Here is a 21,335-nt window from a genome sequence, read left to right on the forward strand (position 1 = left end):
CCCATCCCAAACCCATAAACAGTTCTAAGGATGGGCAGATTTGGAATTTGTACAGAGTAACTAAATGGGTGAAAAGCACCATTTTGAATGGAAACGAATACCTAGTTTGCTTCTTCTTTTTTTTTTTTTTTTGAAAGCTGAGGAAGTTCTGGATGTGATGTATCAACATCAGGAGTAGCTAGGGTAAATGTCAGTGAAATGTGTGTGGGGGGGGGAGAGAAATCTTGTCTGGTAATCTGTGTATAACTGAAGGTGAGATGAGCTCTTTTTGTGTGAGAAAGAAGGCAATATACTACATCTGGACACATTAAAGGTGACCAGTTATCTTCATCCCTTTGGAGAATGGTATATGGAAATCACTATTTGCAAAACTGTAAGATTATTGGTCAAGGAGAGGTCATTTATGTATAAGAGGATAGATGACAGAACAAAGTCCAGTGGCAATCCTCCACCACCATTGTGTACAGTGGCGCACTCAGTATTTAATCTTGGAGGGGGCCGAGCGCTCAGGAGTTAACCTTTGGGGGGGGCGAGTTGAGTAGACATTTTGCGAATACACACTACACATCACATACGACCTATAACTGAGCATCTGCAGTGATTGCTAATTCATAAGTAGCACACAACATAAATAAAAAAAGTGAATTTTAATTAGGAAAAGATTTTTGGAAATTTTTCTAGTGTTTTTTCCTTTTCTTTGGGGGGTGCCCGGGCCCCTTGGCCCCCCCTCTGGGTGCACCACTGATTGTGTACAATGAGAACAATCAAGAAAGGAAGCTGGCTACCCAATTACAAAGGGTAGAAGAAAGAGTGAAGGATCGAAATTTACTAAACAGACCACAATGCCAGAAACTATCAAGTACTACAGAACTAGCAACAGCACATTTTTGTTCAAACCTTTTCATGAAATGTGTTCAGCTGTGGGTGATGAGAAATGATCTGCCACAGATCTAGGGTGGGAGAATCCATACTGATAATCAATGATTAGCTGATAGGAAGGCCTCTAGATAGTGAGGAGTTGACTGTCTCCATTGCTGGTTATCAGTTTGACAGAACACATCTCTCTGTTTTTTTTTTTTTGGAATACATGCACTGGATGCTTGCATGCATTGGAATAAGTGCCAGCCAAATATAAAGACTGAAGACAATATAGTATGCTAGTTTGAGGCTATCTTGAGTAAAGACATGTTACAGAGCTTCTCTAAGAATGACAGTTTTTTTTTTTTTTTTTTTTTATTTACTAAATGTTTTCTTAGATTAATTGTTGTATCAGAGATAGTTGAAGAAGGTTTTTTCCTACTTGGTTACAAAATAAACCAATGTGAAGGCAACAGTCTCTTTATACAAGAAGCCTACTTGTGAAGATACTTAACATGAAAACTTTGCTTGCACTTCAGTAAAGGATTAAACAAGAATATAATTGGCAAGCATGTTTTACTTTGTAACCAAGTGAAAAAAAACAAATTCTACAACTGTCTCTAATCCAGAGTATTTTAATAAGGTCATACACCTTTTTTCTGCACGTATATGAAAAAGATATGAATTCTGCATTCAACCTTGACATCCTTCTGGGTGTGTCTCCCAATGATGATACCTCAATAAAGTCAAAACAGGTCTCAGTAGTGAGTCTTCCCATAATGCACAACACAGCAACATACATGTCTGAAAGGATGTGTGCTTTGCATTATCATCATCATCATCATCAGACCTCCATGAAATCATGGAGGTCTGATGATGATGATGATGATAATAATAATATCTGAAAGTAGGATATTCATAGCAAGATATCCTAATTTCAGATACACAGCTCATCATACTATGACTTAAATGCATTCCCTGTGTATCTGGGAATGCATTTAAGTCATAGTATGCATTCAGTCTTCTTCTTCTATCCAATATTTTAGTTCCAGACAGTCCTGGGGTCTGTGACTCGGACAATTGTTTTCAACTGATTTCCATCTTGAGCATTCCTCCTTTCCACTTCAACTTCTTCCATATCCCTTTTGATGTTTTCCCATCATCTTTCTCTGCACTCAGTGCATGCACTAAATTAATTCACTTAAATCCAAGTATCTACAAAAATCCATCACCACTTGCACGAATTTAACTGACTGTATGGTCTAGACCAGTGGCTCCCAACTTGCGTTCTGCAGAACACTAGGGTTCCACTGATAAAATTAATTTTTTGAGCTTTAATTAATAGTATATGTAAAAATGCAAATATTTTCAACACAAAAAAAAAATTGCAATCATTATTACAAAAGTTACAATACTGGACTTACAATCTACTTCAGAATATGAAAATTTCATCGTCCTCACATCAAACAGCCAAATAAAAATTAAATTTAACAAAGTTTCGCCAAACCAGTTTTGGCATGACTTCAAAGAAGAATATCAAAATTTATTCAAAAGACAAATCATTGTTTGTTGCTGTTTAGTAGCGCATATTTGTGCAAAAATGGATTTTCACTCTAGACTGCAACAAAAATAAAATACAGAAGTAAGTTGGATGCTACTCCTGATATGAGAATTCAGCTGTCCACAGTTAAACCAAAGTTTGACAGAATATTGAAAGTAAAGAAGTTTAATCCTTCCTATTAATTACCAGTTCGAATTAATAATATTTGCTTTTCCATTATGAATCTGTTTTTTTTTTGTTTGTTTTTTTAAGGAATTATTTTTGATTTGTTGTTTTATTTATAATCAGTAAAGACTGTCAAGTTCCAAATTTTTTTTATCAAGATTAAAAGGGTTCTGCAGTTAAAATAAGTTGGGAACTGCTGGTCTAGACAGTAGACAATCTAAACAAATATTCCTCTCCAACAGGCTGATTGTCATTATTAGTTCACCAACACGTCACAGACAAAAAGTAATACTGGAGTGGAAGTGCAAGTCTTCTTGCAAGGCCACAACATCCATTCTACTCATTATAGCATTTCCTAACTTTGCACATCATCTGTGAACAACTGTATGTCAAATTCAAGCACTTCCCAATATCATTTACATACAAATTAAACAACAGCTCCAAAACAGGTACTTGGAACAAACCACTAGTGACTATCCTCTTCCAGAATATAGCTCCCCCATACACAACTTGCTCATACCCATCAGACAGTCAATCTTCAATTCAATGCTCTAATCTACTACCAAACTCCATCTGTTCCAGTTTAATTACCAGCTTGTCATGTGGCAATCTATCAGAGGCTTTTGCAAAATCTAAATATACTACTGTATACTCATCTCCCCTTGTCCAATGCATTTTTCACGCTGTTATAACAAGGTAAGCAGATTGCTAAAATATGATCTTCCTTTAGAAAACTCATGCATCCAAAGAGAATTCTGCTGCTGTCAACCAAGTTCTGAATCCTAGTCCTCACTAGTCACTCTAACACCTTGACGACAACTCTACTTGCCCCACCACTAGTATTTTCAAAGACAATCACAAACATCCATGCCCACAGTCAGATTATTATTATTATTATTAAACAAGACCTCATGGAGTCAAAGACTCATCTAGGAGGTCCTTTTATCTCACACACATCTCATCACACTGTGTCTTAAACACATTCAAATTCCTTGCAGACACCACACTCTCAGGCAGGGCATTCCAATCACTCACAACTCTGCACGAAAAAAAACCTGCCTCTCACTCCCCTACTCACACCCTCTTTATACAGTTTCCAGGGATGACCTCTGGTTCTCCCCTGATCTCCCACTATTCTCTGTAGAACTTCTCCACCATTGATCCTATAACAACCCCTTACCAACTTGTAGATTTGAACCCGCAGCCTTTTGGCTGGAAAGTGCATACACTAATCATTTGGCCAACCAGGCTGGCATATCATCATCAAAACTACAGATAGGATTTAAGGTTAGTGAGCAGGGTCATTGATAAAGAAATCGGGTGAGAGTAAACTATCCACCATGACATGTGATGAACAACCAGAGAGGAAATTAGCAATGATGGTCTAAATAAGTGATTTGGAAATATCAAGAGCAATCACACAAGTTTCTTCTCCAAATATTTCCATGGCTTCCAAAGGCAGGACAAATTACTGAGTAGATCCATTGTAGAACACGTGTGGCAAAATCCATACATATGATCACAAATTAACTGAGAGATTTCCAAGTTGTGAAGAAGCTAGCCATTAATGACCTTCATTACTTTTGTAATCAGACTGCCAGCTTTCTTGTAGATCATTCACTGTTACAGGAGAGGGTGTTCTCTCTTTGGATTCTCTGCTTTATTTGACTCATCATCATCTTCTTCATTTACATAAATAACTTGCACTCACTGACCTCAAACTGTCCATTGGTTTGCTGATTATAGCACTCTCCATCCCACTATTCACACGACAAACCTGCCAGTGCTCAGTCATCTCAACCTTAAGCATCATCTACAATCAATACCCTAAACTCTGACCATCCTTCAATTTGATAATAGTGAATGAAAAATGGTTTGGTAAAGGCAGGCTTCAGTGCTTCTAAAACACAATTTTATCTTTATTCAAAAAAATGGCTTAAATTCTTCTCCTCTAAACTTTGACAGTGCTCAGCTTAACCAGATTCTCTTTCAGAATAACACTTATCCCTTGACTTTTCTGGCACAAACACACTTTTATAACATCTTCAGCATCCAAAAAAATTAGCATCCTTTTACACTTGAGAAAATCTTTCATCTGTCTAGCTATTAACTGAACAAAACCCAAATCCATCCTACCTTGGAATACTACTCTGATATTTGCAGTGGAGAACCAAAATCCTCTCTAAAAATTCTTGTTGTTGTCCAATGGCAATTTGCAAATCTATGCACTCACACACTTTTCTGGCTTGTGCGTATTCTACAGGTATTTCCATAGGTGTGTTCAGCAGAAGTAATGTAAATATGCCCTGCATTTCTGTTAAACCTACTATCCAACATCCCTTTACACTTGAATTTCTAACTCAATGAATCTGCTATTGCTATTCATCTTTCACTCCATCTACTCAGTTTTGTGGAACATCCTTCACCTATGAATTATATCCCAAACACTATAAAGCTCATCAAGAATAGCAACAAATTTTTTTTTTCTTCATCCCTGCATTTATTTGCTACATGCATTGCAGCCTCTCAGGTGCAGGATGGATATAAAACAATAATAAGAAAAAAAATATATATCACATCATCCTTATACTAGTAAAGTGCTTAACTTAGAGGAACTGGAGAGCTACTTCTGGAAGACAGCGACAAAACTAAATTGACCCAACTTTGTTTTTGCTGTTATGTCATATCATTTTGAAAAAAGAAAAAAAAAACCAATCCCCATTTCTTTCTACAGTAGGCACAGAATAATATAATATTATATTGTATTATATACAATATAATATTCGCTTTCAAATTAAATTATTAGTTATTCTATCCTATAATGATATTTAATAACATCCAGAAGTATACAATCCTTCCCAAAACATTATGCTAAAAGTGAAACAAACATTTCAGAAACAGAACTTTCCCTTCTATTCTTCTAAAGAAAATCTCTAAATATCATTATAGCAGTCATAAGCCAATATTTCCTATTAACAGTACTGTTATCACTGTCAAACCTCCACCATAGTCATAAGACTCATTCAATGAAGCTCAACTCCTTACAGATTGCAACATCTTATAATACTTAGAACATACTCATGTACACACCACCCACTCTAGTAATTACATATACTGAGCTAATACATTACATATATTTTTAGCAAAAAAGCTAAAAATTTACTTCTCACTTTCTTACTCATGATCCTCAGAGAGCGTCCAGAATGACCTCTCATTGTCCATCAATTTGCTCTCACTAACTCATGAATGTGGGATAGAATGTGTAGGTCATAGTGTGTTTAGGAGGGACAGAGAGAATAAAATGGGGGGAGGGGTTTTACTGATGATAGCTGATGAACTGCAGCCAAGGAGAATTGAAGTTGTATCGCAGGATAGTGAAAGGAGCTCATTTGAGGCTATTTGGTGTGAGATTGAGACTGGCAGAATAAAATATACAGTTGGGTGCTGCTATAGACCAGGTGATGGAATAGATGGTGGAGATAGTATGCATAGGGAAATTGATGAAATGAGTGGAAGGAAGGTAATTATTATGGGGGATTTCAACTATGGTAACATTGATTGGAAGGAGGAGAGGACACATGTGAGGAAGGAAAAGGATTTTATTCAATTATTAAGGGATAACTATCTGAGACAGCATGTAATTGAAAATACTAGGGGTGTGAGAGTGCTAGACCTGGTAATAGCATCTGAGAATTTGACTGTAATGAATATGACCATGTTGCCACCTATTGGTGAGAGTGATCATAAGATCTTGACCTGGGAGGTGGCTAAAGGTGTGGAATTTTCGATTAAGACAGGGTATATGTGGAATTACCGTGCTGGCAAGTATGACAAGCTTAGGAGATTGCTTGGATCAGTGCCATGGCATGTACAACTGCAAGGGCTGGACGTCGATAGAGCATGGGAAGTGGTCAAGGAGCATTTACAGGAGGTCATGGCTGATTGTATACCTAGGGTCCGAATAGTAAAACAAGTAGGGGTTAAATGGATGAATAACACCATTAAGCTTGAGCTGCAAAAAAAGAAACAACTGTGGAGGGAATTTAAAGAAAGGGGCGACCTGCAGGCACACGAACGGTATAAAGTGCAGGCCAGAAAGGTAACGAGTGCGGTAAAAAAAGCAAAAGCGGATTATGAAAGGAAACTAGCTTTGCAAGCAAAAGAGAATCCCAAACAGTTCTTTCAATAGGCTGCAAGCAAGAAAAAAACTGTACACGGCAAAATGATTTTAAGGAATGACGATGGTAAGGAGGTCACTGAATCAGTCGATATAGTGGAGTTACTGAGCGTGCACTTTGCAAAAGCATATCATCCAGGTGGTGACATTGAAAAAATGAAGGAACCATTAGTTTATACGGGAATAGTGATGAATGAAGTGGAGGTGACTAGTCTATTACAGAACCTTAATGTGAATACATCTGTGGGATTGGATGGTATATTGGCACGGGTCTTGCGTGAAGCGGCTAAGGAATTATCAGTGCCCTTGACCATGTTGTTTAATCTGAGTCTCAGGTCTGGTTTAGTCCCGAAGGTGTGGAAAGACCCCTCTTTCCACACCTTCGGAGGATCCAAGACTACGGTTGCAAATTACCGACCGATCAGCATATCAGGAGTCGTTGTCAAGGTCTTGGAGAAAGTAGTCAAGGGAAAAATACAGGAATGGATTGATGAAAATGAGATACTGTACAGGGGACAGCATGGCTTTGTGAAGGGTAGATCATGCTTCAGTAACTTGCTCAAGTTTTATAACAAGGTGATGGCAGAACTGGATAAGGGAAATGGGTTTACAGTGATACTGCTGGACCTGGCAAAGGCGTTTGACAGGATACCACATGGAATACTAATCCGTAAACTACAACATATGGGAATGGATATAGGGTTGGTGAGATGGATAGCTGGGTGGTTGATGGAGAGATATCAAAGAGTAGTTTATTCAGGAGTAGAGTCCAAAAGACGGCCTGTGAGTAGTGGTGTGCCGCAGGGTTCTGTTCTTGGACCACTGCTGTTTAATCTGTTCATTAACGATATAGGGAAGGATCTAAGTGGAACAATTCATTTGTTCGCTGATGATGCAAAGTTGGGTAGGGCAATAGTGAATGCAGAAGATATCAAAGTCTTGCAGGATGACTTAGATAGATTGGAGTTCTGGGCTAAGGAGAATGGATGTCAATTTAATGTGACAAAATGTAAGGTTATGCATTTTGGGGTGAAAAGATTAGCAGCAGTATACCACATTGGTGGAATTGTACTCCAAGAGATTGATGAGGCCAGGGACTTGGGAGTGATGGTGGATAGGGAGATGAAGTTTAGGGGGCACATTGCAAAAGTAGCTAAATCAGCTCATCAACTCACTTGGTTGTTGAAAAATACCTTGACGAGCAGAGACAAGCAAGTTATTGTATCTCTGTACCGAGCCTTGATAAGACCTCATCTCGACTACTGTGCCCAGATTTGGTCACCTCGGTTCCTTCTTGATGGGGAGGAGGTGGAGAGGATCCAGAGGCGAGTGACTAAGATGATAACAGGTCTATGGAATGAACCAGGTTGAAGATTTGTGGCTTGCAGAAACTAGTTGATAGGTGGAGGAGGGGAGATATGATTGAGACATTCAAATTGCTAAAGGGATTCTATAGGATTAATTCAGAGGATATTTTTGAGATCAGGACTGGTGGTGGGAGAACTAGGGGACACCTATGGAAGCTGGGAAAGAGTGTGGCTAGCAGGGGTGTTAGAGCTGGGTTCTTTACTTTTAAAGTGGTAAATGAGTGGAATAAGCTGCCAGAGTCTGTTGTGGGTGCTATGACGGTGAACGAGTTCAAGGCAAGGTATGATAGATACTGTGAGAATGTAATCGCATGGTTGTGTGGACATGATGCTTAGGGCTTCCCTCGATGAGTCTAAGGACTCCTGGAGTCGCCCGAAATAATAATAATAATAATAATGTCTCAATCATTACCTCTTAGTTGGCTATCTGTAAAGATGGTTGGTTTTGAATGGATTTTAAAGTGTTTCATAAAGTAAAAATAATGCTATGTAAACATATTATAAAATACATTTATGATCAGTATAACTATACACTGATCATAAGAAGAGTTAAAACTTCATGTACCTTGTCTGCTTTGAGTAAAGTGGTGGCACTCCAACAAAATATCAGATATGAATGTTACAATGATAGCATACAGATGGGTTATCAACCCTCAGCAGGAAATAATGTATAGGATGAATATAATCTATGCACAGCCTAGCAAGAACAACTTCCCATCCACAATTCTATGTAGACTTGATTGCCAATGCTTAATTTCAGGAGTGACATCATGCAGGAGAGACCAGTATAAGACCACTACAGCGTTTATGAATTATGTAAAAAAAAAATAATAAATATAGTACTAAAATAATAAAAGACACAAAAATAAGAAAATCTTAGCTCACCCTTAATTTTACTTTTATTAGCTGTTTGCAGTAGGTTGTGCAAGTGGAGAATGCATGCATTTTTTAGATGTTTGGAAAAAGTTTGATTCGGTGAGATTATATACATACGTACGTTGTGCAATAAGTTATAAGACTATATTTATACAGAAACCAGATTACCTTTAATCGTCATCATTTACATGGTCTTTTTCGAAGTAACTACCGTGAGATGCAATGCATTTGTCACAACGTTGCATCTACTTCTTAAACACATGTTCGTTTTTTGAGAGTCTTTTCAAAACCGCCTCCACAGCTTTTACAAATGCTTTGTTGCTTTCAAAATGGCGGCCTCTTAGTGGTTTCATGAGCTGAGGAAACAACCAGAAATCGCACGGTGCAAGATCAGGACTGTATGGAGGGTGTGGTAGGATATCTATGTTGTTCTTCTGCAAAACGTCCACTACACAACCAGCAATATGTGGCCTTGCATTATCGTGGTGCAATAAGAAGCTATTCTTCAGCAATGGACGCTTCCTTTTGACGTGCTGTACCATTGTCCGTAAAACATCCGCATACCATGAGCCGTTTACAGTATTCCCAGGTTCTACAGCGTGTTGGTAAACAATGCCTTCATAGTCAAAAAACATTATGGTCATAACTTCACTAGCCGATTTTAGTTTTTGCTTTCTTGGGGGTAGGAGAAGACAGATGCGTCCATTCACTGCTTTGTTGTTTCATTGTAGGGTCATAGTGATACAACCAAGCTTCATCTGCTGTAATGATGTGTTTTAAGAAGTTGTCGCCTTCTTGTTCCAGTCTTTCTTTCCATTCTGTACACACATCCACTCGATGCTGCATTTGCTCCAGTGTCAAGAGTTTGAGAATCCATCGGGCGTAAACACGTTTCAGTCCAAATGTTCAGCCATGATTGAGTGAACACTTCCCACAGAAATATTCAGGACAACATGCAGCTGGCGTACTGTAATTCTGCGATCCTCCTTGATGATCATCGCTTCTGTGTTGATCATTGTCTCTGTGATGGATGTTGAAGGTCTTCCCTCACATTCAAGTTCTTCCACATTTTGCCTTCCTTCCTTAAAAGTTTTATGCCAGCGAAAAACACTTGCCCTCGACATTGCTTCATCGTGGAAAGCTTCGCATATCATGTTAAAAGTGTCCGATGCCGATTTTTGCAAACGCACACAAAATTTAATCGCATAACGCTGTTCCAAGGACACTTCCATTTCGACAACTGGTCACGGCTCGTAGGCGCACCGAAACAAGCTTGCGTTTAGTCACGTGACACTCTGGCACATCAGCCCATATACACCATCTATCAACCTCTTTTGTTAATACAGACAGCAACATTTCTTTATTCCACAGAAATTAATACTGTGATGAGTGGTTTTGCGACAGTAAAATTAGTCTTATTACTTATTGAACAGCCCTCATACATACATACATACATATCTACGAGAGAGAGAGAGAGAATGGATGTGCAAAATCAGTAGAGTATTTGCACAGGAACCTTAAAAAGATGCAAGGGATATTAAAACGCATGCATATAAATCAGAAGCATCAGAAAATATCATAAGGAGTTCTGACACTGGTTAACTTGACATGGCCAAAATTATAATCATTACTGAGACTTGAATGACAGACAAAGATATTTTTATATAAATAGAATGTAAAGGATAACACTGTATTTTCAGAGAGGACAGAGAAAGAACAGAACAGGTGCAGGAAGAGTATTGGTAAAGATAGAAGAACTACAACTAGCAAAAGTAGTTAGTAAAAGTTCAGCAGGAAGACCGGGTTGAAGAATGCAGCCCAGATGAAACTTACAGGAAAAGATATTTGCATCACACCTCCAAGGACTCATCAAGGAGGGTATTCTACTTTACTTCGGACAGAGGATACACTGGGACGTAGGGCTGACCACCTTATCCTGTGAATGGTTTGAGGTCTGATGATTAATAAACCCTTGACACTGCAAGGTAAAAGGTTCTCATCTCAAATCTGGTCACCAGGATTTGTGCACAAATCCTGGTGACCAGATTTGTGCACAAATATTAGTACTAGCAAAGGTTGGTTGATTGGTAGGGCTGACCACCTTATCCTGTGAACAGTTTGAGGTCCGATGATTAATAAACCCTTGACACTGCAAGGTAAAAGAGGGTAAAAGGAAGATGAGATGAGAACCCAAGAAATCCTGGTGACCAGATTTGTGCACAAATATTAGTACTAGCAAAGGTTGGTCGATTGGTAGAGTCTCTGCTATTATTGGCTCATGCAAACAGTAAAGCAAGTTTGAGCGCGGTTAGTAGTAGTAGTTGGAAGGGGATTAATCATTTGATGCTGTTGGCACACTCTCCCTTGATGAGTCTTTGAACTCCCTGGAGGTGTCACATAATAATAATACAATGGTACTATTACCTCCTTATCTCTATATGTCAGTGCTTTCCCATAATGCATAGTATTATACACATCTAAAAGGTGAGGTTGCATTATGGGATACTAAGACAACTGATATGAAGTCATTAGTCTATAATAAATTTAGTTTATTATATCCTGAAAATACTTAGGAGCAAACAAAGTTTGCTCCTAAGTATCTTCAGGACTGAGGCAACTCGTGGTAAAGGTGGACCAAGCTCTCATCACTCCTTGTCTTAGTATCTCCCATAATGCAAAACACATCTTGCAGACATGTATACGGATGTATGCAGACATTTGCATTATGGGAGATACTAAGACAAAGAGTCATAGAGCTTGGTCCACCTTTACCATGAGTTGTCTCAGTCCTGAAGATACTTCAGGAGCAAACTTTGTTTGCTTACACTTGGATAAAGGATTAAACTAAATTTATTATAGTCTAACCAAGTGGGAAAGAAAAAAAAAAAAAAAAAAAAAAACTTCCAACGTCATTAGTCTCTATACACAAATAACCCAGTCATGAAAATACTCTTTTTTTTCCAGGATAAAAAAAAAAAAAAAGCTACATTATATAAAATAGCCATCCATTATATAAAATAGCCAATTTTAACAGTACTGTATAGTGCTTCAACAGTGAAATAATTATTACAACTTCTACTACGTCCTTGTACAGCTTTTCTATATTTCTATATATTTTACTAGCTTTAATTTACTATCCATGAGCTCAAGTATTTGTTACTGCAGCACAGGGATGTCCCATCCCTGCACTTCTGTGACCATGTGTTCATCCCTTCCCTGCTAGGAAGTCTATACAAAAAATCTCTAAGGCACACAACATATATAAGAAAAGATGGCAGTTTTCCAAATACAAGGGTCATTTTCAAAATATCTGCATACAGTGCATGTGACCAATGGGATGATGTAACAATTTCCACTTTTACATCTACTGTAAGCTAGACTATGAGTAAAAAATCCTCATGTGCTCATTTTCTGTTTCTGGTGTTCTTGTTCAATGAAATGAGACTTCAAATAGAGAAAGAATCCAACTTAGATCAGTTACTGAGCATTTTGAATGACAAAGCGAGACCTCTGAACAATGTCTCTGGAAAAAATGACTGATTGTTGCTGTTTACATTACGACAAATTGACAAACCATGAGACAGGTGTGACAGATCATCATCATCTGGTAGCATCCTCTAGCAAGAGGGTTGCAGCAGATGAGTTGCAGCAAAATGGACTTAAACCAGTCCATTTCACGATGTCATTGAACCACCCTCTAGTTGGTCTTCCACGTCTTCTCTCCCCCTCAACTTTCCCTTGTAATATAGTTCTTTTCAGGTGTCCCGAAGAACCTCTCAGAAGATGTCCTGCAAATCTGGTCTTTCTTTGCATAATATTCTTGAGCAGTGTTCTTTCCATCCCAACTCTTCTTAAAACTTCTTGATTTGATATTCTCTCTGTATAACTAATCTTTTCCATCTTTCTATAACACCACATTCCAATGCATTAATTCTTTCCATATCTATCTTTCTGAGTGTCCATAACTCACTTCCATAGCTTGCAATACTCCAAACTGTTGCTTTAACTATTCCAACTCTAACACCTATTTTAATAATCTTGTTATTAAAATTCCCTTCATTTCCATAAATGCTGATTTAGCTTTGCCTATTCTATTTCTAATGTCCAACTCTGAAGTTCCTTTCTCTGAGATCCAGCTACCTAAATATTGAAATCTTTCCACTTCTAAAATCTTTCCTTCACATCTTATCTTTATTATCTCCTATTTTTCTGCCCATTATCATTATCTTGGTCTTCTTTGTGTTAATCCTTAGTCCGAATTCTTTACAGGAGTTTTCAATTCTTTGAACAAAATGTTGTAATCCATTTTCACTTTCTGCCATCACCACTACATCATCTGCATATCTTAAGTTATTAATGATTCTTCCATTTATTTTTATTCCTTCTTCTACATCCTCAAGTACCTCTCTAAGCATTTGTTCACTATAAAGGTTAAACAATAATGGTAATAACTTGCATCCTTGTCTAACTCCTCTCTCCACTAGGAATTCTCCTGTTTCCTCTCCATTAACACATACTGATGCTGTTTGTGTCCAATATAATCTCTTTAAGATTTCCAAGTCATAAGAGCTAATATCAATATTTTCTAGAATGTCAAAAAGCCTTTTATGTTTCACTGTATCAAATGCCTTTTCAAAGTCTAGAAATCCCAAAAACAACTTTCCACCATGGTTTACTGTTTTCTCCCAATAATTCTTAGACAAGTTACAGCGTCTCTAGTTCCTCTGTTGGTTCAGAACTCAAACTGTTTCTCGTTCATTTCTTTTTCTATTTTATGTTGTATTTATTTGTGCTGTGTGAGTTATAAGACTTATCGTTCTAAAATTGTCACAGTCCAAAACTCCCGTCTTTTTTGGAATGGAGATAAAAATTGATTTTCTAAACTCCTCTGGTAATTCTTGTCCCTCATAAATTCTATTAATAATTTGCTATAACACTTCCATACCTTTTTCACCTATATTCTACAGAACGGAATGAGGAGTTGGTTAGAAAGGAGATCACTGCTTGGGTGATATTCAAGAACTATCTAGTAGAAGCAATGTCTAAATGAATTCCAAAGATCAGAAATAAATAAGATTAAATAAGGAAGATGTGAAATGGATGAATGAAGAGATTAGGCATGCTATACATAGAAAAGAACATTATCAAGGCAACATAAGATGAGTGGTAATAATCAATTCCAACAGGAATACAAAGAGAATAGGCAAAGAGGGTGACTTGGTTAGTAAAGGTAGAAAAGTTCAGTAGGAGCAGCAGTTAGCTAATGAAGCCAAAAAAAAAAATCCTAAGGACGTATTTCAATAAGAAACCACCAAAAAAAAAAAAACAATGATTATTGTAAGATGGCACTGACTGGAGAAAACAGTATAAAGACAACTGCTGCAGAAACTGAGATATTTAATGAGCAATTCATAAAGATCTTTCATCCTTGTGAATGTGACATCATGAAGAGTTTCAGAGCAGTGGACAATAAGGAGGAGAGATCGATTATGAGTGAGGAAGAGATATATGGGAATTTATGTAAACTTAATGTTAACTGGCTGTCTGATAGGTAACAAGTCGTATATGGGGGGTCAGGGCTGGTTTTATCATTAGGTGAACCTAAGCAATTGCCTAGGGGTGCTAAGACTTCAGGATGCAAGATTTTGCTACATAGTTCTGGGAAAAATTACAACCTTCAAAAAAAAAATTAATAAAACCTTGATTAATAATAAAAACTGAAATAAGTCAAGCCGTCCTGGTGCTCGCTGATGATCCTACATTATTTTCGCCTTTCACTATTTCTTTATTTATTATTTTTATAAATATCCACATGTGTAGGTGTACGTGTGATTGTGTGAGTATGACAATATATATATAGAAAGACAATGTATAGGGGGCACCTAAATTTTCTTTGCCTAGGGGCATCAGATACTCTCGGACCAGCCCTGATAGGAGTGCAATATACCAGAAGAGAAAAGTCATTAATAATGTGCCTCAGGGTTCTGTTTTAGGGCCACTGCTCTTTAACCTTTATGTTAATGATATAAATTAAGATTGGTAATATTCAGTTGTTCGCAGATGATACAAAGTTGGGATAAACTATGAGCAGTACAGAAGATGTTATGGTCTTACAAGAAGACTTGAATAGACTGAGTGAATGGACATGGAAGTAGGAATGTCAGTTCAATGTCATGAAATGTAAGGTTTTAAAATTTGCAAAACAAAGATTGGATGTAGAATTTACTCTTCATGGGGAAGCAGGAAATAAGAGATCTTGGGTACAACAACAAATTCTGGCAATGATGCAGAGGACATTGATTTGTAGAAGTAAGGAAATTCTAGTTTCATATGATTAGGCCACATATGGACTATTGTGCACAGATCTGATTTTCAAAAGAATGAAGAAGTTGGAGAGAGTCCAGAGGCAATTGACTAAAATAGTTTCTGATCTCTGGAATGCTGAATAGCAAGGAAGGTTGAGACAATGCAATTTGCAGAGCCTAGTGGATAAAGGAAGAGGGAGGGGGGGGTATGATAGACACGTACAAGTTGGTAAAGAGTTATTACAGGATTAGCATTGAGGTTTTTCCTCAAGCTATATAAGGAGTGTGAGCAAGGAAGTGGAAGAAGGTTTTTTGTATTTAGAGATGTGAATGATTGGAATGCAATGTCTCAGAGCATGGCATCTGTAGAGAATTTGAATGCACAGTATGATGACCTGTGTATGACAAAAGGAACATCTAGGATATTCCTTTTGTCATAAAAGGAACACCCTAGATGACGCTTTCACTCCATGGGCTCTTAAATTAGGATAATGATAATAATAATAATAATGTTTGTAAATTATGAGAGTGACCCTGGCCAGTTTGCATACTTTATAAGATGACAAGCCTGAGTTACATGGTCAAAACTTTAATGTGATGCTCTCTTCTCCTCTCATTAGTTACTCACTATAACATAAATTTTAACCAAACCTGCTATTTTTTTTTTCCCACATGCAATATTAAAATGCAAGTTTAATTATTTAATCTGATTTGAAATTATGGAACTCTACATCACTGTGCATGTGATGCAACTCTATTTTTTCCCTAAAAATTCCACTTATACTTATTAAATATTATTCATATGATGAACTAAAACTTTTGCCACATGATGAAGATGATAAAATTTTAAATTAACCATATTAATTAAATTTGACCAGTTCATAAAATCCTAATCACTTTTATTATTCTGAAATCATATGCTTAAACTAATCATATTCACTTCCAGAGATAAAATCATTAAAAACATTTAACAGCATATCTCTCATATATAAATAAATAGATTACCTTAATCGGAACAAATGATATATATATATATATATATATATGAAATTTTCAATGTCCATCTTACCGTGATTTAGCCTGAAAAGAATGACACCACTGGACTGCTACATGTAATATGTGAAGGATGGTACATGCCATAAATTAGCCAAACACAATGTGCTGATGTAGTTAATCTTACAAAAAGTATATGCTGTGTAACTATACAAATAAGCTTCTAGTTACACTATAAGTGCTTTACAGACAATGTTTAAATGGACTGCTACGCAGAAATTTTAACTTCGAAAATTGCTATATTATTGTTATTATATGCTTGCACGGAAAAATGCGTCCTGATTAAGTAAAAATTAGTTACAAAGAGTAATAAAAATGGAACGAGGAAACATATAATACCTAAATTTAACTGGCCCAGAGCATCATATATCAGAATTAATGGCTTGTTCAACCTTGGAAATGTAATGATAAAAGAAAAATATTTTATTTATTTTTACTAAAAAATAATTATATTTTTTCATGATAAGCAAGGAAACCTAACGAAAATTTCAGAGAAACTGTTCACTGCATACAGAATTAAAAATGCAAAATATAACTTGTCCATTCCACTAAAAACAACATGAATTCTAAGATTTTTGCAAAGTAATAATGATGAAGATCACAGTAACAGTTAATATTTTATACATACAAATACAGGAATCCAAAAGAGTAATTTTAACAAACGATATTTACATATACACATGGAGAGAGAATAAAAAAGAGAACTAGAAAAAAAAAACAACTTAGTGATTCTAACTGGCATTTAAAATCAAAATTTTAAATATCAGTTAAAGTACACTGCAACCAAAATTGAGTTACTTAAAAAGTGGGACAACTCTGAAAACGAGTCTCGTACGGCACGCCAAGGGCAGATAAAAACAAGTTCGGCGATGAATCCGTATAAAAATAATAAAAACAAATAAATGAAACATAAAACACATGCATTAGTTCCAACAAAGCATAGTTAGTGGGCTAAATTTAGACCAGTATCATCTGCGCAGTTAAAAAACTGCGCAGATGATACTGATCCAAACACATCTTTTTTTTTCTTTTTTTTTTTATAATGATACGCTGAAAGTGAAAGTCTTTCAATGAGTTTTGAAATCAGTAACCCGATATTCAAAAATGTAATATTCAACAGAAAATTCAAAGTATAGAAAATCACATAACTATCTCGTTTTCTGTATAAAAAATAAAATAAATAAATGTAGTGAATATCATTTAACAACTTCTAAGTCATTTTACACCTTCTAAGAGATAATTACTTGATATGGCATATAAGAGATTCGTGGTGCGAGAGTATTGGATCTGGTCATATGTTCAGAAGACATGCATAAGTAAGGTATCCAAGTTATCTCCAATTGGTGAGATTGATCATGCGGTATTGACTTGGCAGGTTGCAAAATTTTTGGTTTTCTTTCTTAAGAAGGGATATATATATATATATATATATATATATATATATATATATATATAGACACACACAGAACTACGCCTTAGGTAATTATAATAAGCTTCTGAGGCAGTATACAGCTGTCCTATGGCATATAATATTACAGGGAAAAGATGTTAGAAGCGCATGGGATATGATTAGCGGGTATCTGAAGGAAGCAATAACCTGCCCTTGACGTGCCATACGAGACTCATTTTCAGAGTTGTCCCACTTTTTAAGTAACTCAATTTTGGTTGTACTGTACTTTAACTGATATTTAAAATTTTGATTTTAAATGTCAGGAAGATAAATAAGGTAAGCAGTAGATGGATGAGTAGTAGTATTCAGCGTGATCTGAAAAGGAAAAAAAAAATGTTGCGGAGAATTTACAAGGGGAAAGGTGTACACTCACGAGTAGTACAAACCTCAAGCTAGAAAGGCTATCAGTATAGTAAAGAAGGCTAAATCAGATTATGGGAAGACCTTAGTCACACAGGTCAAAGTAAATTCCAAAGAATTCTTTCGCTACGTGGCAAGTAAACGGAAGAATGACTTTATAAGGATAACCTTAGTGGGTGCTGGTGATATCGAGCTGAATGAGTCAGATGTAATAGTAAAGTTATTGAGTGACCACTTTTCAAAAGTCACCAGAGTGAGGATATTTCTGTATCTTGTGTAGCAATAACTGATATGAGAATCTAAGTGAACGAATCAGAGGTACTTGACTTAGGATATTACAGAAATTAAATGCAAATACTGCTGTAGGTTTGGATGGAATATCAGCTCGGGTATTACGTGAAAGTGCAAAGGAATTGTCAATGCCTCTTACTTGGCTATTCAATTTAAGTTTGAGCTCTTATATGGTCCATATGGAATGGAAGGAAGATAAAATAGTTCCTTTGCATAAAGGAGGCTCTAAGAGTACGGTAGAAAATTTCAGACCACTCACCACCTCGGGAGTGGTGGTAAAATTATTGGAGAAATTGGTGAAAAAGAGAATTCAGGAATGGGTGGATTAGAATATGATATTTTATGGGGATCTGCATGGTTTTATTAAAGGTCGCGCTTGCCTTAGTAATTTATTAACTTTTTATAATAGAGTGACAGCCGAGTTGGACAAGGAGAATAACTATACATAATACTGTTCGATTTTGCTAAGGCTTTTGACAGAATATCCCATGGAATTCTGCTACTCAAATTAGAACAAATGTCGATGGATATAAAACTGGTGATGTTGGATAAGAGAATGGCTCATGGACAGATACCAAAAGTAGTGTATGGAGGAGAAGAATCCAGGATAAAGCAGGTGACCTGTGGTGTACCACAAGGCTCTTTGCTTGGGCCGTTATTGTTTAATTTATACATTAATAATATAGGAAATAGCATGAAGGGAGATATTCAAGTTATTCTTCAGTTGTTTGCTGATGATGCAAAGTTGGATAGCGCAATAATTAATTAAGATGACGTAGAGAGCTTACAAGATGATTTAAATAGGCTGGAAATATAGGCAAAAGATAAGATATGTCAGTTAAATGTGGAAAAGTTATGCATTTTGGATTTAAAAGTTACAAGCCGTGTACTACAATGATAGAACTGTACTACAAGAGATTGATGAAGCTAGGGACTTGGAAGTGTTAGATGATAGAGAGTTGAAGTTCAGAGAGCATATTGCTAAGGTGTTCAAGATAGCTTATAAGATTACTTGGTTATTGAAGAACACACTAACATGCAGAGATAAAGAAGTTATTATTCCTCTTTATAAGGCAATGATACGACCAAATCTGGATTAATTTGCTCAGCTCTGGTCGCCTGAATTCCTTGGAGATGAGAAAGTGGTAGAAAAGATTCAGAGGCGAATGACCAAGTTGGTGAGTGGTGTAATGAATGTTCGCTACATTGACAGATTAAGTCTGTCGATTCGAGTTTTTTGGTTTATAGGCGGAGAAGAGGAGATATGATAGAAGCATTTAAGTTACTAAAAGGTTTTATAAGATTGATGGAAATGAGTTTTATTAAAATATTTTGATGAGAAAAGTCTGCCATGATGGCAATGTTTAAAGACTATTCTTGTGGAGCAGAAGATAATTCCCATATCGGGTTTTGGAAGGCAGATATAAGTTGGAAAGACTAAAATGAGAGCGATGATTACAAATACATATTAGTTTAAAATATTATTAAATTACTTAAACACTTAAACTGCATATCTTCCCTATTTATGAGGAAATGCTAACTGCACCACGAGTTGATAAATATCTTTCGTCGCCCTTTGAAACCCATCACCCTGCTTTTGTAGATGTGATTTCCTCCTCACAGTATAATCTCTGGTGTCAGTTACCCCTTTCTTCTCACATGACATGCAGTTTGTGTAATGGACTTGCTGGGCACACCCATTACACTGCTATAATTATTCAACTAGGGAGCCAGTTTCTACTCCATTTTTCATATTTTTAGATTCCTTTGTGTTTTTATGGGAGTTTTTTTTGCATCCGCAGTTAAAATGTTAGTATTTAAATTATTCACTTTAATGTGTAGGGTGGTTGATTCGGGGAAACAAAGAGTAGGGACATGCAGCTAGGGTGAGAAACTTGTGTACATAGCTCACACACAAGGGGTGCCAATCTTCAGTCCAAATGTGGCATCGGACTGTGCTCCGTGCATGCCAACTACCTGCTCTACTTCTAGGAAGTCCTTGAAAGGTTAGTGGTAAAGGATTATTCGCCAGCTGATCGGGAAGCCTCCAACTTTAACTTTAACATCGATAACTGGTCCCCCCCACTCTAACTTTACAGATCAAACTATAAGGGAAGCTGAATCATTTGCCATCAGTCATAACTTACAGGAATAATCAATTTACCAGAACAGAATACCACACAATTAGCATCATTCTACCAACATTCTTGACCTTTTCTTAACTAGCTAACCCTCCATTTCGACTGTGGATGTCTGCTTTGTCCTTTGAAATTCTGACTACAATCTTATGCAAGTCTCCTTCTCTAGAATTTTCCTCTTCTCAGCCTTATATCCTATTGCCCTATAATTGTGCCTCTGGAATCTTTATGGTGCTTTTTCATTGTCAGATTGCTGCTTTTGCTCTCCCGATCCAAATACTAGCACTGAACTAATAATCTAAATCACCCTTGCTGGAATGAGAGCCTTCATTCCCTGCTCAAGGGCAAACTCTCACGAGTCGGGAGAGTTTGCCCTTGAGCGGGGAATGTACCCAACCAGGGTACATTCTCTTGAGTACCCAACCCCTGGTTCTCAAATATGCCTATGCAGTCCATGATAAAAATGCAGTTTATATTCAATGGTTCAAATATGTTCAAATTTTTACACATGTTTCTGGCTGTTGTGTTATTCAGCTTACATAACAGCCAGTGTAAAAATTTTATCAACGATTCCAAATCAGACTTCATCCAGAGTCAATAAAATTGACTCCCCCTCAACTGACAATCAAGCCTTCTGAACCCATGCTAGGATCCTGCCCTTCCCTGTTTTCACCCCTCTTGCATTCTGATGGAACCATGGTAAACTCACCTAAGGAAAAGGCAGATCTTTCGGC

General features: G+C 36.8%; 1 protein-coding gene across 2 annotated transcripts in view; it reads right to left on the reverse strand.

Moving 5' to 3' along the window:
• The window catches only part of LOC150095456 (uncharacterized), a 175,426-nt gene that overhangs the window by 54,533 nt on the left and 99,558 nt on the right, over positions 1–21,335 (reverse strand). The window contains exon 1 of one of the 2 annotated variants that reach the window (XM_090410113.1): positions 16,379–17,282. The exons of the other annotated variant lie outside the window; for it this stretch is intronic. Within the exon in view, the coding sequence (XP_090266239.1) occupies positions 16,379–16,449 (71 nt within the window). The 5' untranslated portion in view covers positions 16,450–17,282. Of the gene's footprint in view, positions 1–16,378; positions 17,283–21,335 lie in introns of those variants that run through there. 2 annotated transcript variants of the gene reach the window in all.

The sequence above is a fragment of the Typopeltis vanoorti genome, chromosome 20 (assembly GCF_054136105.1).
Source record: "Typopeltis vanoorti isolate ZY-2024b chromosome 20, IOZ_Tvanoo_1.0, whole genome shotgun sequence".
NCBI lineage: Eukaryota > Metazoa > Arthropoda > Arachnida > Uropygi > Thelyphonidae > Typopeltis > Typopeltis vanoorti.